The sequence below is a fragment of the Zosterops lateralis genome (assembly GCF_965231275.1).
Source record: "Zosterops lateralis genome assembly, chromosome: 2".
Classification (NCBI taxonomy): domain Eukaryota; kingdom Metazoa; phylum Chordata; class Aves; order Passeriformes; family Zosteropidae; genus Zosterops; species Zosterops lateralis.
In genome coordinates this window covers 91,023,848-91,044,015 of record NC_139763.1, presented here as the reverse complement: position 1 = coordinate 91,044,015, position 20,168 = coordinate 91,023,848, and the positions used below count along the sequence as shown (strand labels likewise).

General features: G+C 45.3%; 1 protein-coding gene across 1 annotated transcript in view; it reads left to right on the top strand.

The window, feature by feature from the left end:
- Positions 1-5,213: 5,213 nt before the first annotated feature.
- Positions 5,214-20,168, top strand: part of SIDT1 (SID1 transmembrane family member 1) — a 42,963-nt gene continuing 28,008 nt past the window's right edge. Inside the window, exons 1-2 of the mRNA XM_083855299.1 lie at positions 5,214-5,477; positions 19,115-19,236. Of these exons, the coding sequence (XP_083711425.1) occupies positions 5,310-5,477; positions 19,115-19,236 (290 nt within the window). The 5' untranslated portion in view covers positions 5,214-5,309. The remainder of the gene's footprint in view (positions 5,478-19,114; positions 19,237-20,168) is intronic.

The window sequence follows — 20,168 nt, the reverse complement described above, 5'->3', positions numbered from 1 at the left end:
CGCGGCCGCAGGAAGGGGCGGGAGCGGCGGCGCCGCCGGGACGGGCTTTGCTGGGCCCGCCTGAGGGCAGGGGCGGAGCCAGGCCTCTTCCGGCCGCCTCCTCCTCCTCCTCCTCCTCCTCCTCCTCCTCCTCCTCCTCCTCCTCCTCCTCCCTTTCCCTCACGAAATGGCAACGGGGTTCCTGCGCCCCCCGGGCTCTCTGTGAGGGAGCAGCCCCTGTCCCCGCCCTCCCTCAGGGCTGCAGGGACACCTCGCAGGCTCCTTTAATACAGCAGTGCCTTGGGCGCTCCATGCCAGCTGCTCCCGGCCTTGTCACTCGTGTCCATCTCACCTCCCTTAATTTTTCTGCTCCTTCACTTCACTTCACTGATACCTCTCCTCGCTGCAAATACCCTCCAGAGGTATCTCTCAGTGTCCCTCTGAGGAAGCCTTGGAAATTTCCCCATATTTCAGATGCTGTTACAGGTGGTTGGGAGCAGAATGTCACCCAAACCATGAAATTCGAAATTAAGGAGTGCCCCTTGTTTAAATGGAACAAACAGATCTCGTTAGCTGTGCCACCGAGGAAGGGTGTAGCTCTGTAGCCACAAGAAATTTCATAAAGCAACTGGTGGTTCTGAAATGAGTCATTTAGCTTACACGTGGGTGCAATATATTCCTTACAGATTTACCCCACAATATGCCACAGATCCTCCACTTCCCTGCCACACAGGTGAAGACATGATGTAATTACTCCAAAAGGTTACATTAACATTTTGTTAACATTTTGTCTTACAGTGTGAGCATAATATTTTGTCTGTGGGAGCTGGAAAGTGGAGGCATAAGGTTTACCAGCTTTTCATTCAAAACTTTTTTCATCTCACCAAGATTTCCTGGTGCTTAGAGTACCCGTCAGTGTAATTCTGGCTTTACCAGCATCACTGTAAAATGATTCATGCAGATGGAAATGTTGCTGTATCAAGGGAAGGAATTGTTTTGTATATGATACAAGGAGAAGATGGAAATCACGAGAGGAGAAAAAAGCATTATAGAAAAATACTTTCAGCAATTGCCTCTAATGAAGTGCTGCAAATGTGGAGGTTGCACCTTGACTTCAGTTTCCATCTAGACACTCAACACAGGTGAGTGCACCTGAAAGTGATCATCAGAGTTCAGCCTGTGGGAAGAGAAATCCATCCCAGGCAATTCATTGGTCTGAAAATCTGGAAGCCAAAAGTATAAATCAAGGGCGCATCTGGAATTCTCTCTCAATGTGACTTTAAATTGTCTTGACAAACAAGGCCTACTGAAGAATAAAGCAATAAAGGCGTAATTGCGTCTTTACATCATCTATTTTGAAACCTCTAAAAGCTCTCTGCAATTATTAATTACAATCAAATATAAATGTTAAATACCCAATACAACCAAATATAACACAAGCCAGAGACAATTCTCATTCAAGCAGCATATTCTCAAACACTTTGCCCACATATAACAAAAGTCAGAGCAGGTTCTAACAGACATCCTTAAAGCTACATTTCACTTCTTGTTACTCTTCCTACATTTCACTTCTTGTTATTCTTCACACTGCATTTTCAGCAGAGTCTGAAAATGTAGCATTATCTCTGCAGAAGCCAGCTGAGCATCTATTAACTTGCAGAGGAGCTTACATAAGACAGAGATATGTAAACAGTAATTTTAAATCATCAGGTTTCCAAACAATTTGGTTTGTTATAAATTTATACTATTTCCCCTTCTAAGTTAGTATGATTTAGGAAATTCCTTTGTAATATCCTGGATATTTTTGCAGCCATGGTTACCAGGAGAAATGTAGTTTCTTTACTGGTTTGGGGGGGGGGGGGTGGGGGGGGTGGGGGGTGTTATTTTGTTCCCAAAAGTAATGAGATTTTCTGCTTTTGTGCTATAGAGAAAAAAAAAATCAACAAAAACCTCAAACCTCAAACCTACAGTTTTGTGAGCCTCTCATCCACACAGTTCCTCCTTCTCTTGAGACACTCACAACCCTGGGCTTTATTTATACTGGAAAAATGGGTCCTTTTACAACATACGTGCCCTCCACACAGCCAGAGACAAGGGCCCCAAGAGCATCATCCCCTTTTCTGGAGGTTTGGCACCCTGGGCTCATGGGTAGCCTGGAAACAGCATAGCTGAGGGCTGGCCTTCTTCCCTCCAGTGACTTTGGCATCAGGGCTGTGGGGAGGCTTCAGCCAGGGCTCTCTTCCCCCTCCCAAGGCAGCTGCATTGCAGGTGAGGCTCTGGTCCCTGGCTCTGCTGGAGCTGCAGCTCCAGCTGTGTGGCAGCCCTGACTGTATCCCTTTGCCCCGGACCTGCTGACCAGCTTCCTGCCACACCTCAGATCTGCCTCTCTGCTGGGGACTTGCCTGCTGCTGATGGGACTGTCTGTCCCTGACTGCCATCACCAGACCTGAGTCACTAACTTATGTTTTCCTCAGACCTATCCCATTGCTATTGACTTGTCACCAATCTGGACTCTGTTGATTCCACATCCAGGCCCGTCCTGCTTGTCTTGCTCAGATCCTGTGGGATGAGGCCTTGGCCAGTGAGGTCCCTGCTCTGCCCCTCTTTTCCCTCTCTGTGTTGTGGCACTTGGATCCCTGTTCCTTAGGAAGCATCAGGCCCTTGCTGGCTCCTGATGCCAGAGTACTGTGGCAAATACAAGAAAAGATCACTTCCACTGAGTCAGACCCATGGTGTATATGGATGAAATACTGTCTCTTAGAGGGATTGGTTCTATCTTCCAAAGTACGTGCTGCCCTTCAGGAACAAGGTCCAGGTGTAATGAAAAGGGAAAATGGGCTACTCATCTTTATCACAGGGGTCTGAGTGAAGTGTTATAAGTCAGCCAACCTCCATTTGTTATCTGGAAAAGTAATGAAACAAACTGTTCTGCAATCAGTGTGCAAGCAACTAAATAACAGTAAAGTGATGAACAGCAGGCGCTCTGCATTTGTCCATAATCATGTCAAACTAATCTAATTTATTTCTTTGGTGAGATAACTGACTTAGTAAGTGCTGAAAGGAATAGGTGAAACATATTTTGACCCCATAAGGCTTTTGACATTGTCTTGAACACCACTGTCATAAAGGCAAATTGGTCTCAGATGGTATTAACATGAGAGGAGTGTGTGATTTAAAAGCACTTCCCAAACTGGTGCAGTGAATATTTTCCTGTCAATAGGAAGGTATATCAAATGAAGAGACCTAATCTGTCTGCTAGAATTGTTTACTTCCATTAGCAACTTGAATGGTGGAGGTGATCTTTGACTTCAAACTTCTGCAAATAACACCAAGTCAGGCAGTACCACACCTTGGAGGAAAAGATTTTAACAAAGGTTTACCATTGCTAAATCACAGAAAGAGCCTCAAAATAGGGAGATGAAATTAAGATAAGAACAATGTATGACACTTAGAAAACTTGAATTCTCAAATTAAAAATGAGGGAAAATCTGTAGTCTTTGTAAGAGACATAATGTACATCTAATCAGAGAATGCATTGTAAGAATAACATAACTTGGCATTGGAAAATGTGGGCTTCATGAAGACCCACTTTTTTGTCATGAAACCAACACAACCAGAGAGGGACAGATATCCCAATCTGAAATGTGCATGATACCAAATTACACAGAAATTATTTGCAGCTGCCACAGCTACCTTGGTATGCAGAACACCATCTTTGTGCCATCAGTCACATTGCTCTGAGGAACCAGGCATGACCCTTACCTGCTTTACCTCCTCCTGTTGCTTGGAGTCTCCTCTCTGGGAGAAGATGGGTTTCCTGGTGTCCTCCCTCCAGCACATGCTAGAGGGCTGCTGGCCCTGGCAGAGGAACCTGCATCTGCAGAGAGCATGGCGTGAGAAGGAGCTGTAGGGTTCAGGAGCCTTGGACTTTATGGCATAACAAGGGGAAGCTGTAAGTGTCCCAGTGCTGCCACTGTTTGAAGTCCCCCAGGACAGGTCACACCATGTCCTGTTAAGAGGCAAGACACAGTCATAAAGTCTCCTGGTCTGCAGAGCATGATATTCCAGGCTGAAAGGCAAAATCTTTGTGTTCAATTCTCCATCTTCCAGCAGATTGCAAGTGTTTTATTTTACCCTTAATGGTACTTTTTGGGACTCTGAGAAAAGGGAGGGTGACTTGAACCCTGCTTCAAGATGAACAAAACTGACTGACAATTGTTTTTTCTCTTGGCAGAAATCACACAAGGGCCCGGAGATCAAAATGGCAGCACAAGGCATGCTGGCTCATTCTGCTGAGCTTTGCGACTTTCCCTCCAAAGACAACAAGTGATCCCCCAGGAAATCTCTCAGCCTTGAAAACAAAACCCACAACTTATGGAAAGCTGCTGGAGTCAGAGTCACTGCAGCTGGAGACAGCAGGCTGACTTTATAAAACTGTGGCTCCCAAAAGTTTATCCGCAGCCTGAAAAAACCTTCTGATTGCTTTTTAAGTAACACTCTATTTCCTCTGACTTAAAAGTGCATCCCTTCACCATGGGATCTGACACATTTCCTAGGTGTGTTTTCAACAGAAGACCATAGGAAGGTTTAAGCCGTGAGAGAGAGAGATCCCTTGCCTTTTCACAGCCCAACAGTATTGCTCTCATCTTGCTGAAAAGGCTAAGAGCATCACAGTATGGTTTGTAGCCATACTGTAGTTTCACGGATGACGCAAAGAGATGCACCAAGCCACTTTCAGATTAATGACATTACATTTGCTGCTGCCTTTCGCACCTTTAGGCTGAACTAAAGCACGAGAGAATTTATCCCAAAGTCATGAGAAGCCAAAAATAAAGGTTAGGGAGCGCCCCGTACAGGATTGCAGGTGTGAGCTGCAGCTCCAGCAAGCCGGCAGAATATGGAGCGCCCCTAACGCGGCGGGCAGGGGGTGCTGAAGCCCAGCAGGTGCTGATCCCCACGTGTGTGACGGTGCCAGCGTGTCCCTGCACTCCCCAGCGGGAAAAGCTCGCTGACAGTCGGCGGCTAAGCCGGGCTCACAATTTGGGGCCGGTCACGGAGAGGAGACCCTCCTCCCCTGGGCTGGGCTGGCCAGCCCGCCGGCCTGCCTCCCTTCCCCTCCCCTCCGCTCCCCGCCCCGCCGCCCGCCCGGCGGAGGGTCCTTTCCCTTCCCCGGGGAAAGTTGCTCGGCGTCCCCGGGGCGAGGGCCGGGGGCGTGCGGCGCTGCCCCCTCCGCCTCTCCGCCGTGTCGCCGAGATATTCATTTAAATCGCAGAGAACGCGCCTGGCCACCCGCCCTGCCGGGGACACGCGGGGTGGGCAGGAAGGAGCCCATGGCCGGGAGGGCAGCGCCGGCCGGCGGGGCTCTGCTCTGCGCCCTGCTCTGGGCGGCAGCGGGGGACAGCCCGGCGCCCGGCGCCTTCGGCCACGTCTACCGGGGCGCCGTGAACATCAGCGCCGAGCGGGTCTACGCCTTCGCCTACCGCAGCCAGCCCGGGCAGGTAGGAGCGAGCCCCGCAGCGCCGGGTTCCCCGCGTCCCCCTCGCCCTCCGGGGTCGGGAGCGTGTCCCAGCCAGGGAGGTGCCGGCGCCGCTGTGCGGGAGCGGGCCGGGCTCTCGGCTGTCCTGCCCGCATCCTCCCGCCGCCGCAGTGCACCTGCGGGAGTCTTTCCGCCTTCCCCGGGGCTGCGGGCTGGGAGCGTGCCTGTGTCCCAGAAACTGCGGGCTGGGCAGGTGGTTTGGTGCCCCCCGCTCCCAAAGGGGATATCCCGCAGTTCTAGCAGCAGGATGCGTTGGAAGTCTGGAAGGGAGTTGTGAGGATAATAGTACTGCATTAAAAATTATTTTGAGAAAACAACACAAAACCCACCCAAAAAAAAAAAAAACACAACCAAAAAATCCAAACCACCATTACCACCACCACCACCACCAAAAAAAAAAAAAAAAAAAAGTGTGGGTGCACTTCATAAACCTTCTTAAATACCATTTCCCCCACTGTGCATTTTCTTAATATCAGGATGCTCTCCCCTGGTAGCACAGGAGGTGAGGCAGAGCTGTGCAGGTGAGGTTTGTCGTGAGGAGGCTGCAGGGCAGCCTGGCCAGGGCCATTCAGGGCTGTTTGATGGTGGAAAGAACCCTGTAATTTATGTATATACCCAGTTATTGCGGGTTCCCCCCTCCCCACTTTTTGTGTCTTATTTATCTCACGTAGCTAAGTGGTACCTTGGAAACTCTGCCCCCGTTGTTTGGATTGGGTGTTAATTGCTGAGTAAGATGATCTGATGTACCAAAAGATGATGAACTGGATAGATGAATCTGCCCTCCTGTCCCCAGTTGCACAGAGCAATACAAAATGGAAACCATGGCTTTTCCCCATACTGTGTACTATGTAATAAAATGCACCTGGTATTTATGGGCCAGCAGCTGGGTGTCTGGGCTATGGTGCAACTGACCCAGCCTTACTTAACTGTTGGGTGTCAGCAATGATCTTAGGAGGCCAAAAACACACTTTGGGCTTGAGCCTCTTTTTGGAAGCTGGTCGAGGTGTAGTTAAGTTATAAGTTAGGTTCCTTCAGGTGTTTCAAATACTGGGTATTATGATGAAGGCCTAGTGGCAGTCCAGATGTTGTCCATGGCTTGTTAGCGGAGACAGCATGAGTACTGACTTCAGCTAAAATTGATCTGGTTCCTTGAATTTAATGTGCTCTTTGAAGCCGTGTATTTTTTTGCTGGACACCTGAAAAAAAAGCTTTCTCTCCTGGAGAGCTACAGTGAAAGCACAGTGGGAGGAGGCAGGGAGGAAGCACATGGCTGCTCAGTGGTGTTTGCAGGTACCTAAAGGCGACTTCTAGGCTACTTCTGGACACTAATAAGCTGTTCCTGTGGCTATGAAGTACAGACTGCTCAGTACAGACTACTGCCTTACTTAAGCAGGAGCTTTAATGGACTAATCTCCATGGTCCTGTATGCTGGAACATGAAGTCTCTGCACAGATAGAGTCAAGAGTGTGTCCAAGAAGGGAAAATTCAGGTTTGAGATTTAATATTTTTTTCAGTGCAGAACTCACCAAGCACCACTATGAATATGCTTAGAGGGCCATGCAACAAGCTGCTGCTAGGAAAAATATTTGGGAGACAAAAATTCTTTAAATAAAAGTGGACTTTCCTAGGAAGTCTTCTGATGAGGAATGCCTAGAACAGGTTCTGATGGTAGAGAAGGCTCCAGCGAGACTTTATTATGGCCTTTCAGCATAAAAAAGCTTACAAAATGATCAAGAAAAGCTTTCTACAGTGTAATGACAGGACATGGAGCAACAATTTTGAACTGAAAGAAATTTGGGTAGCACATAAGGAAGAATTTTTTTGTGGTGAGGCACTGGAACATGTTGTCCAGAGAAGTTGTGGATATATGTTGTTGGGAGTGTTCATAGTTGGGTTGGATGGGGCTTTGAGCAACCTGATCTAGTGAAGATAGCTCCTTGCCCATGGCAGGGTGTTTGGACTAGATAATCTCTGAAGATGATCTTCCAATTCTGTGATTCTTCACTGAGCTCTGCAGATGTCATTTCTGAGATGAAGCAGTGGAAGCTGGCAAGAAGGTGGCTGACCTGGCTGGGGTGATTGGCTGTGGCTATGTGCAGCCCCTTTCCCAGCTGCTGCCCTGAACCTGTGAGAGGCAAACATGACTGGATCTCCTCTTGCTGACACGGTCAAGGGTTGAGCTGTTTTGGTGTTCCTGTGTCTCCCTGTTGTTGAGAATTGCTGAAGATTTAGAAGCTTGTTAGTGGAAATCTCGGCTTTAATCTCCAAGTTCTTGTGGGCAGGGTTTTCTTATGCAAAAGTGGGGAAGATGTTTAGGGACATGCTGTCTGCTTGGTGCTGGTGCTTGTGAAGGAATTCAAGTCCTGCAAAAACTCTATGTGTTAGTCATTGCTTTTTGCTACAGTCTAAAATCTTGAGCTCCTAGTGAGGGAATACCAGCCAGTGTTTGCCAGTTGCCTGCCACTTGTGAGCTCTCTGCTCTTCCTGGTCTTTTTGGTCTTTTCCTGTCTCTGTACTGATTGCAGTTTAGCCAGAAGCCTCTGATAACTCAAGGCAGATATCACATGGGTGATTAACCTTAGTTACAGAAAAGTTAATTCAATAAAAAGAGCATTCCCCACATGGAAGGGCTGCAGTGGATGAGTTTAATTGCTTTCCCCTGTGAAACAAAGTCAGGTCTGGAGCCATCTGTCTCTGAAAACAGGAATTGTTTTTCAGGGTGCTGTAAATTCTGCTATTTTCCCTCTGCTGCTCTTTCTCATGAGGTCAGGCCTATAAAGCAAGGGAAAATTTGGGGACAAGGACAAAATGTGAGAGCTGGCTTGTGAACCCTCTGTGAATTTTCTGGTTACTGATGGGCTATGGCTGCACAGGCACATCTGAAAATGCAGCTGAATAGAGCAGTGCTTGAATGATGGATGAGAGAAAGGAGGGAACAAGACCTTTTCTCCTGTTTGGTGCTTTAGAGACTTGCTGCTTTCTGAAAAGTGTTGTGCTTGCCTGATATCAGAGGATGTTCTTCATTCATATCATCATTCTTACTCCTTGGGGAACTGGAATGCCTGCAAGACAGGAGGGAAAAAGCGAGTCCCATGAGAATATTCACAAGCAGATATATACAAGGTGAAGAAACCACAATTCAGGGCTCTGCAGCAGAGCTGCTTTGAGGATGTGGCTTCCTCTCTGTACAATCTGTGGGTAAATGAAAATGATGATACTTATATGTGAACCAAATCACCTAGCTGAAACTTCTGTCTGTAAATACATTGCCAGGTCTCTTCTCTCTGTCTGTGGAGGGAGAAAAGCCTTCCCATGTGCTGTGCATAAACACTTGTCTTGAGCAGGAGAGCTGACAGTCTTTTATGTACTAGGATTTAGGCCTTAATTGCTGAGGTAGGACTATGAAAGTAAAGCTGTGCTGAGGAGAAGCACAGCCACCTCTGCTGCAAAGGTCTTCAAGAGTTGGCCTGTGAGCAAAGGGACATGGCAAACTCCTTCTTCATGGTGGAAACTCTTGATTTGTGGTGTAGTAGTCTTACTGCTCCTTGAATTGCCTTTTTTCCCTTCTTTCTGCTCTTTGAAATTTTCCTCCCCTGTACAGCTGTTTGTTTTATTTTTAACTCTAGGTGTAAAAAAATATAGTAATAAACCCAACTGTGTCACTTGTTGCTATGCCCTCATGCTCTAACAGCAAAGGCAGATGTGCACTGATAGAAGGCTGGTGAACAATTAGTTGGACAAACAGGGTTATTTTATTTTAGGATCATTTACACTGGAGACATCAAGGATGGGGGTAAAAAAAAAACATCCACATGTTCAACATGTCCCTACTTGGGAGCGAGAAAGGAAGGAGACCTTTGCTGATTTGCTGGAGCTGCATGTGCAGTGTGTTCCTGCTCAGAAGACTGAAAGTGCTGTAGAATGTTTCTGCTGGACTTACCATGAACCGCAGAAAAGTTTATGTGACAAGTAAGAGAACCTGCTTAAGTTCTATGTTTGCAGTAATACCAGGGTTTTCAAAAAGAAGTGTGTGTATGAGTACTGATGGAATTCAAAGTGAATGAGACTTTCCACCACTGTAAGATCTGGCAGTTGTTAATGGTTAATCTGCTGAAAGCATAAATTACACTCATATTGTGCAGGTTGGTATGTCTTGTACCAAATTGTAAGTGGTCCAGGAGAATATCATGAGGAAGAGGACAACAGAAGTTCTTTTTCCTCACTGGAACTCAGGTCAGCTGAATGTATGATTTGGGAAATACTTGGACTATATTTAGAAAACCAAGTATCTCTGAAGAGAACAAGTTTCCAACTTTCCGCTTGTAGGCAAAGCTGCTGCAATCTAGACACAGTTCTTGGACATTCATGCAGTACATGTTGATTGTGATGAGCTCCAAGGCTGAGCAGTGGGCTGCACCTATTTTAAGAGAAAGAGTGGGTGCTATTTCCCTCCTCCTCCCTTGCCAGGACTAGGAACAGAGCCCCAGTCTCAATTCCCATATGGCCCAACTTACCATAAATTGTGATTGACAGTTGATTAAGCTGTGGCTTCTCTGCTGAGCAGTTGTGCAGTGTGAGGATGTGTAGCCCTGGAATGAGTGTCTTGTCTGTGAAATCTCTCTGAGGAGTGATGGGTAAAAAAATTACCTTCAGTCTGTGAGAGGCCATGTGCCACCAGGGAGGGTTGCTACCATCATTACCCTTAATTTTTTTCAGAGTTGCAGATAGAAAAAAGTTGACTGTCCTAAAGGAAGTGCAGTATCAACGCTAGCAAGGAGATCAGAAGTCTTCCAATTACATGCCTTAAATCTTGTGACCAAAAGTGCCCTTTTGCAGCCAAAGAGCAAGATGCATTCCTCAGTGTTCTCTGACCTCTAGTGAATGGGTTTCATTTCCTAGGTGTGCATGGTAGTTGCACTTGCTTTCCTTTAGGCAGGCAGCCAGAATGGGAATTCATTCACCCATATGTTCCTCTGGAATTGTGTGATGAGTCACTTGCTCAGACCAAAGCCATCTGTCCTAGCTGCAGGAAAACTCCTTGATCTACTACGCAGGGCAACCTGGTTTAATAAGTGGCAGTGATCAAATCTGTGTTTGCTGTTCTCTGCTTTTTGACATGCTAGTGTAGGTCTCACTCCAGCAGCACCTATGTCTATTTTAACAACTCTAAGAGCAATTTTTTCACCTCTTGTTTCTGAGCTGGCTTTGGATTTCACATGTAGGACCCTTCAGGCTGGAACTAAACTACCTCGAGGTATTCCCATGGTGTCCTGCACATGTTCTCTGTAATGTTAATCTTGGCTCCAGCCCAGCTTTCAGTCTGCAGCTACACCATGCATGCAATAAAACTTCAGTCTACTGTTTGGAGAAGGCTGAGCCTGAGCTATAGTGAGGACAACAGGTTAACTTCTGTCTTTCCTTAATGCTGAGTGGAAGCCCACCAGTTTAGCCACAAAGACGCAGGTAAAAAATCAAAGAAATTGGGAAGTTTACAAATGCTTGCATGAGAAGATTTCCTGATTCAGTAGAGCTGCTGTTATTGCAGGATCTCCAGGGCCTGAACACTGTTGCTCTTGGTTGCTGACTCCAGTCTGTTCACCACAGGACACTGGAAGAGCCTCAGCACACCATTTCTGGAACCTAATAGTAAAATGCCTTATGTGACAGGAATGCAGGCACAATGTCAAATCCAAAAAAACATCAAAGCAAATTATAGTATGTGATATCTGAAGCCAAGCAGGGTTCAACATAATCCCTTTGGAGTAACTTGTGTATATAATTTATATTTCTTAAAGAAAACAGCCAGCCCTGGGAGGTGACAGCGTAGGCAGTGTAGAGCACACAGCTCTTGGAATGTGCTTGCTGCTTCTCAGTGGGTTCTCTTGAACACTCCTTCCCCTGTCTAGGGTCACACAAGGAGCTTTTGCTTACAGAGGAAAACAAAAGTAAACTATGAGAGAAAATGGATGGAGATCTACTAAAAACTCAAACTTGACTGTTGTTTTTTGCATCCGAAAATAGTCTTGAAAATCAGTCTTGAAAACTCTGACAAAAGTGGGGTATCTTAGGTGAAAGAATGGAGTGCGACGTGGCTTTGCTTTGGGCTGAAGATAGAAGCAACCGAGGTCTCCTCACCTTAAATTATTTTTTATCTTTCTAGGATTTTGCACTTTGTGGGTTTCTCTGCCTAGGAAGCAAAAAGAGAGTATGTCTTGACAGGGGCTATCAGTTTGCAGGCTTTAGGGGAAGAAAATGAAAGCTGCTCTGGTTTCTTGCAGAGTAGCCCACGGACCTTCAGATGGTGACTGCGGTGCTGGCAAGAATTTTATTTTCATTTCTAATGTGTAAGCTAATGCTGTCAAGCATGATAACTTGTCCTTGAACTAAAGCATCTCTTTTGAATTTGAATGTTATTCTAAATCTTAGTAATTCTTTTCTTGTTGGGCTGTCATGTTTAAAATCAAAGCTGATCAGGTTTTGTTGTTCCCTTCCCAGCCCCAAGATGTTTAAATTAAAAAAGAAAACAAATTCTGAATAAGAGGAACTTCATCAAAATGCCTCTGCTCAGTTTGAACTCTTTCCAAGAACAGTGCAGCAATTTATTATACATTTGCATTGTAAGTAGAGGCTGAAATGTCCTCAAATAACTTGTGCAGAAGTTGTTGGTAGGGAGGTAAGCTTTTTCTGTATGGACCTCATGTGCTGTTTCAGGGGCTATTTAAAGAATCAAAGTGCAGACTGTAAAAGGTATATTGGAAGGGTGTGCCATCTGCTCAGTTTGAGAATATAGTTCAGTACATTTGCATAAGCAAACATAATTTTGTGCTGTGTATACTTGGAGAACCACAGAGGATTTCAGAAACAGCCTTCCTTACTTTTTTACACTGATGTTTTTCTTTGAGCATAGAAATAGCTACTTCAGTGTAGTTTAAAATAAATGGGAAATGGTTTAAAAAAAAAAAGACATCATGCATTACAAGACATAGTTCAATCCATATCTGAAGTGTTACTGAAGTGAAGAACTTGGGAGCCAAGAAAGAGTGAGGTATCTATGTTCTGACAGCAATCGCTGGAGTTACTACCAGGAGCTCAGAGTTAGGTGGTTATAATTTGGAAAGATTATAAAGCTTTTTGTTCAAAGGGTGCCCTGGCCCAGAGTTCCAGTTGCTGTGGTTTAGGAAGATGGAATTATTGCAGAGTAGTTTGTTCCTTAACTTACTGTTCAAAATAGGCTCTTTTATTTTAACATCTTCCTGAAGTCTGACAGTGTTCTGAAACATGTACCTACTTCATCCAGCATGACAACTCCCAGTTTCTCTTTCTGGCTGTCCTAGAGACTCCCTAGTGACATTGGTTAGAGGACAACATTTCAAAAATGGAAAAAGATAAATATTATCGTGTTTTATATTTGTCTTACTTCCATTTATGCTTCACAGCTACTGTTGCAAACAAGTAAACTCATGGGAAAGCCCATGGCAGGCTGTAAGTCCACACAGCACATTTGCACAGAGTGAAACGTTTAAAATGAAAAATACTAATCCTGGAGCAATTATATTAATGTGTCCAAGGCTGTTCTTGCCATACCCAGAGTCTGTCTCTTTTTTATGCTGCTTCGGGTGTTTAATACTCCTGGCAGAAATGCTGGAAGAAAACTGTGGGCCGAGGTTATTTGACAGATTGCTTTTGGCAGTTAACACTTATTGACGTTGGAGCGCAGACACAGAAAAAGGCTGAAAGGGAATGATCCTCTGAGCTCCACTTGTTTTGTTGTCAGCCAGGAGCTGTGCTCACTTCTCATGAGATGGCAGAAGAGAGGTTCTCTAAAACCTGTCACTGTCTCAACTATTGTCCTTCCAGGTCTCAGCTTCCCCTATTGCCTTGTCAGTGGGAAGATGAGCAGAGTTCAGTGCTGATGGGATATTCATTCACTGCCTCGATTGCTCTAGTCCACCTGGCTCAATCTTGATTCACTTAATTTCAGGGTTTATATAAAGCGAAACACCTCTTTCTGGTGCAACAGCCAGCAGCAGCAGTTCAGTGTGTTTTGTACACGTATCCTGCGCCGAGACCTTTCAGTGTGAGCAGCAGCAGAGTCTGTGTGTTTGCCTGCCGGATGTGTTCCCTGCCCACGGGCTTGGCCCGGTGCCTTGGCAGGCCCACGACCAAGCGCTGTTGCAACCCGGGCTGGTAATCCCAAGAGGCTTCCAAGGAGCGGCTGGCGTGTGGGTGCGGTGGGGAGCGCGGTGGAGCCCTGGTGTGACTCAAAGGCTTTGCTTGGCTAGAGCTTTTGGGAAGGGATCCATGGTAAAGCCCTTGAAAACCTTTGCTTACAGCACAAACTGTTGTTGCAACCTCCCGCCTTGCCCTGAAATTCACATCCCCACAGTCTTAGGATGATGTGTAATCTCTGTGGGAAATGCAGATTTAACAATCAGTCCAAGGATTCTTTCATGTCAACAAGAGCCTGGTTTATTTTGCTTAAGGTTTGCAGCTATGTTGGTTCTGTTCAGCCGCGTGAATTTGGGGCCAGCTCCTTCTGCCTGTTCCCATCTAGAGAATGGAATTCAGTTGTACTCTTTTCCTTTCTTTTCTTCCCTCCCCCTATCTCCATGGTGGTGGTGGAACTGAAGTACAAATATTTGTCTTTCCTGGTCTAACACGTTTTTATACAGTGCTGAGAGCTCTCTCTTTATTCAGCTGTCTTATTGCTCTGTCCACCTTGAAACACAGGAGAAACTTCAAGGTCGGTCATCTGAGAAACAGAACGTCATGAGAGTGGGTGGTGAGTAGCCCCTGCACATGGCAGAGCCTTGGCTCTGGGAATGTGAGGAGCAGAAGTCTCTGGAGCAGTCCTGACCCTGCCTCAGCCCACAGCACAAAAGGCAAGCAGTATGGTTATTGCTGACAAATATTTGTGCAGGGCCTGCCTTGTCAAAGGGAGCCTTTGGTCCACAAGTTTGTTTCCCAAGATGAGGGTTTCAGCTTGGAGGGTGCAGATGAAATCTAGCAGTGTATTATAATACCGATATAGCCAACCTCCTGCCGTGAATGTACAAGGAAGGGGAAGGTGCAACTAGTTTTCTGTGAGGCTGGTGATGAGCTGCTCCAAAATGAAGTCCCTCAGCAGTGCTGGCAATGTAGGAGTGACAGCAGCCTGGTTGGCCTGTTACTGTCCAAGCAAAACTTCCTCCTCATCTCACCAGTGCTGAGTGAGTGGGGATGGATGCAGAGAAGGCACATAGTCTTTGCAATGATTATAATTTTAAATTAAAGCACTGCTTTTTCACTGGAGTTCCTCTTGTCTCTACGTAAAATTTTGTGTTGGAAGGAAAAAAGTATGTGTGAGGGGAGCAGTAGTTCTGTAGCAGGGAAGGGTTCTTGAGTTAGAACTGCTTGTTTTTAAAATGAAATAACCTTTGGAAAGATGTGGAGGGGGAAGCATGTTTGAAATAAATAAATCACCTTTTTTTTTTACCTCCTGTTTTTTTCACTCTTCTAAAAATATTTTGCTGAAGACAAATGCCAAATACTGATTTTCAAAGGGAAGGATGGGATTACTAGCATTGGCCCAATAGCGAATTCATTAAATCTGTAGCATGAAAGGGTGTATATTGTCTATATCAAGGCAAGAGAATCTAGAAGCAAAGCATGGATTAAAAGTTTAAGGTAGGTCAGATAGAAGAAGGCCTAAAAAAAAGTATGAACATTCATTCATAAGTGTTACATTTTTGTCCCGGTCCCTTATGATGTTCCTGCTAGACAGTTCATCCTGCTGAGGAAAATGTCTTTTTCCGAGACTTTAATTAGAGTTCCTTCTAATCTGTAGCACTAAATTGGAGAGTGAGTGACAACAGATGCCCTGGTTTCAGTTAAATAGTAATTCTTTCTGCACTTTTCCAAGCTTTCTCATAATTGCACCTACATTTTGCTGGACTTACGCCCAAGCTTATTTCCAAGTCTTCAACCATTAATTGGGAACTTCCTGTGCAGATTTGGCCAGCAGGCAAATCCCACCTGTTTTATTGCAGTGTTTGGCAGAAATAGCTGTTGTATAAGAAAGATGCCCATCAGCCAAAGCTGTTGGGAGCTGCTGCTGTGTCTCTGAGATCCTGTGAGGGGAGAGCAGAGATGCACCTTAGGATTGGGATCTGGCCCCTCCACCGGAAGTGCAGGATCTGCCCACAAGAGGCCCTGTGTTGCTGTGGTGATGGCAGCAGGATAAATAACTAGATGGACTGGAACCTCAATTGCCATCTGTCCAGCTTCTTAGTCACCCTATTTGTTTTCTGGGCTTTATAATAAAGATGTTGATGGGGTAAGGCAGTGTGATGCTCCTGATTGATCTGGGTATGTGCAAATGTAGGAGGAACAGAGGTATTCATTGCAAGTGAATTGTTGGTATATTGAGATGAAATTTAAAGTGCACTGGGATCTTCTTAATGAGCTGCTCTGTAACTGTTGCTTCTGACTTTCTGATGTTCCTCTCTGTTTGAGGCACCCTGTTTGAATGTGGCCTGGGAAGCAGCTTTGCCTGTATAGAGTGCAGAGAGAAAGGTGAGAGGGGGGAAAGAGGTGTAGTGGGATCCCATCTATGAGCCCATACTTAGGCCATAGATGATCCTGCCTTGATGCAGATGGATGTTGCCCCAGATATTACCAGACCAAAAAAGAGCCCAAAGCACCTGAATATGGACTTTTAGGGGAGCAGGGTAAAGGAACTATAACCAGCTGTTACTGAGAGCAAATACAGAGTGCTGAGCACAGTAAGGATGCAGAGAAGTAATTATGGTAGTAATATGGCATATACCAGTTTTTATGTGAATAAGTGCTTAGATTTAAAAGAGTATTGATTCTTGAGACTATTACCTGCCTCTCCTGATATTCCTATTTCCTAGACGTATTATAAGATAATGGAATTAGCAGCAAAGCTGAATAAATGTTGTAGGTGGTGTATAATCAGCTTAGTTTTGTGGAGAGAGGGAAACAAAATGAGGTGTCTGGTTGCTGGATCACAGCAGAAGAAAAGGACTTTCTCCCACTTCTCAGGCTTTTCTCTATCAGAGCATTAATCACTAGTGCTTCTGTTTCCCTTCCCTTGTCCTTCTCTAGGATAGATGGGAAACTTTCTTTCATTACTGAGGACGGTCAATCATCATAACAGGTCTCCCAGAGAGGTTGTGGAGTGTCCATCCATGGTCAGCTGGCTCTCAAGGTGATCCTGCTTGTGTTTAGTTCTGGTCTCCCCAGAATAAGGAAGGTGTGGACTTACTGGAGTGAGTCCAGTGCAGAGCCACAAAACCCATGAAGGCACTGGAATACATGTCCTATAAGGAGAGGCTGAGAGCTGGGAATGAATTGTACTCGTTTAATGCACACATACTCATGTACAATTAAGAAAACCTGACTGTCTGCAGTATGTGCATAATTCATGTCCTGGGTTATGGTCTGCATTCGTGAAATCAACAGAGAAGAGAATTTCCCAATCTCTGGCTTGTATTTATGGGTAGTTGAGGATGCATAAGCCAGTGCTGCTATTTGCTGTGAGTTTGATGTGAGCTCCCCATTGCATTGAGCTGATGTGCTGTGCCCTGGAGGGTTCACATAGCTGTGTCCAACCTGAGGCAAGTGAGAATCACTTCCCCTGTGGAGGTGGGCTTGTTTGAACTGTTTCATGGGCAAAAAGCTGCTGGACAGGTAGCTGAACTGTGTCCTTTCTGCAGTGATAGTTATTTTTCCCATGGGTGGAGAATTGTTCCCTCTCCTCACAGGAGACTGGCTTGACCATTGTGTCTTCATGCTTCTTAGATTTGTTCTCTTGTTCAGTTCCAGTTGCTTCATTCATGTCCTCATTCCTTGTCACAGCAAACACCAACAAACAAGCTTGTTCAGCCCAGTCCCTGGGTTTCCAAGTTATACCAATGTGTGCTGGCTCTGCTTCCTCAGGGCTGCTACAGGGACTAAGGAAGCCACTGAGTTACCTTCCAGAGCTGCCTGTGGTAGCAGCCTTCAGGTGCTCCTTGTGTTTTGCTTTGTGCTGCTGTTTTTTCTTTTTCTTAACTTTGTTTTAGCACCTTACAGTGAAATATACTTGGAAACAAAATTGCATATGTAGTTTTTGTGACTGGAAGGAAAAAACTGGAAAGCAGGCCAGAAGAGCTTTGCAAAGTTTTAGAAGGCAGGAGGTGATGGGAAAAGATTCTAATTTTTGCCCTTCTATTTCAAGGGGGTTTTAATTAAATTATTTGGGTGTTTGGGGTTTTTTTTGGTTTTTCGGGTTTTTTGTGTTGAAGACCTAATTTTTTAGGAATTGGTGGCTGTCGCCTCTGTATTATGGTGATAATGTCAGGAAAACTGATAATTATTATGGCTTTCAGGAAGGTGCTTTGTTTTACTAGACTCAAGTCCCATGTGAGCCTGGGATCACCAAAAAAAGAATAAGTAGGAAATTTTCTTTGACTTGGAATTGCAAATGTAAGTAATTTCTCTGAAACCAGTGTCCTCAGGGTAAGAATAAGCTGCATTTCTGATAACTCTCCTTCTTCTACCTTGCTAATTTTGTATATTCTTTTCAGAAGGTGCTACCTCTTTGTACCTTTACTCTTCTTGGAGGGTATAAAGTCAGAATATCTGTGAAAAGTCTTTTACTGATCTAGTGAGAGTCCACTATGATCTTTCAGGATGTGGCAGGTTTAAAATGTGTATATATTATCTACTTATTATGCTTTCATTATTTCAAGGCCTCTAATTGAGATGGACTGTTTTATCATGTGATGAGTTATGCACTCTTGTATTTTGTATTCTTGATCAGTGTCCACAGTTCTGGAGAGGGAGCTGAAGGGATGCTGTTTTCAGATGGAAATGGTGACATTTCCATGTGGTGGAGACAAACTTCTTGCTTCTCAAACAGTGAACTGAGGGTGTTTTACACTGAGATGTCCTACCTCTGCAACCATTTGCTGGCCAGTGATAATGTAAGGAGAAATTTCAGTTGTTGGTGTGGTGGGCTGCATTAAAACCCTTTCTCACAAGCAGCCTTTCTTGTCCACTTGAGGGCAGTCAGCAGTGTATTTCTGTTCTGTTAGGTGGGATTATGGTTATATTGGAATTGTTTACATGAGAACCAATTGCTAATATGCTTTTTCATCCTTGGCTATTGATACCATCTTTGTGACTTTCCCAGTAGCATTGATTGAGTTGGGTATGTAAGAGTCCCAGCAAGAAAATTCTTAGTTGTAGCTTTGGGTCTTTGTCTTATGTGTCCACATCTGTTTGCTTAATTTTTGTAAGGTAAGTTATGTAGGCTGCTCCCAACAGAAGCTACTGAACTCTTACATATTCTGCATTTGTCCACTGTATCTTGTCTGACAGTCACCTCTGATCTGGGCACAGGGCTGTGATTCTGGACTGCAGCATCAGCAGAGAGGCACTTTTGTAAATGACTTCTGGACCTGAATAATTAGTCTAGTGATAAACACTGCTGCTCTCCCTGTGCATATTGTCAGCACCTAGGTCAGATTGAGGAAGGGGGAAAGGCTTCTCCCACCTAGATTTGGAGCTGCCTTGCTCTCTACCTTCAGCTTACACTCTCTTTTCCCACAGGTGGATGCAGTGCGGGTGTACGTGAACAGCAGCTCTGAGAACCTCCAGTACCCCGTGCTGTTTGTAGTTCGCCAGCAGAAGGGAGTGCTCTCATGGCAGGTCCCACTGATTTTTCGAGGACTGTAAGTACTGGAGTCTCTTCTTTGTGGCACACTCCTCTACCAGCTGTGTTCATCAGCAGCCTCCCTCACCTGCTACATCTTCTCACCTGTGTAGACTGCAGGGCTTGGTTGCAGAGAGTTCTTGCTCACGGCCAGCTGGGTGTAGGAAGACCAGGATTTGATGGGTAACCTCTTACTTGGCAGCCTGCTCTTGGCTCTTATCTTCTCATATATGTGCACAGAGTACCAGGAGGCTTGTGTGCAGGAGATCTGCCTGTGGCACCAGTCACTGAATCTACCACAGTTGCTACCATGTGTGCAGGTAGTTCCTGGGCTCTGGTTTGGGGCAGGCTCTTGAAAAAGCACTGTAACTTCTGTGTAACAGTGCATTTGGGGAAAAAGAGCTTGTTTCTCACCTCAGGAATATCTAAGTTAAGTTTACTCTAGGGAGTGGTTGTTTTGGGGCTGTTTCTTTATGAAAGCAATGCTGCTTTGTATCTTCTTTAACCCCAGAACTCACTGGGCTGCAAATAGAGAATTTTCAGGCACCTTAGATAATTAAGATGTGAAGCTTCATTCTGTGACTGGATCTGGTGCCAGCAGCAGATATCCTGCAGTGTTTTGCCTGATGCAGACAATGGGTACAGCAGTGGCTGTCAGTGTTCTCTTTGCCTCCACTAAATGGCAGATGTTAGAGATCCACAGCTGTTGTGGGCATCCCCCAGGGAAGTGAAATGTTGAGGATGACCAGTCCCTTGTGCAAATTGCAACAGGCAACAGAGGTGGAGCTTGAATGCTGAATAAAAGAGTGAATGCTCCTGGCCTTTCAGATGAGAATTTCAGTTATGCAAGCAGGGGAAAAATGATACCGTTCTTAGTAACGCTGAAAAACTTCTTAACTGCTCTCTCTCTCTTTCCCATCCAACTTTCTCTTCCCTCCTTCTCCTGGCTGT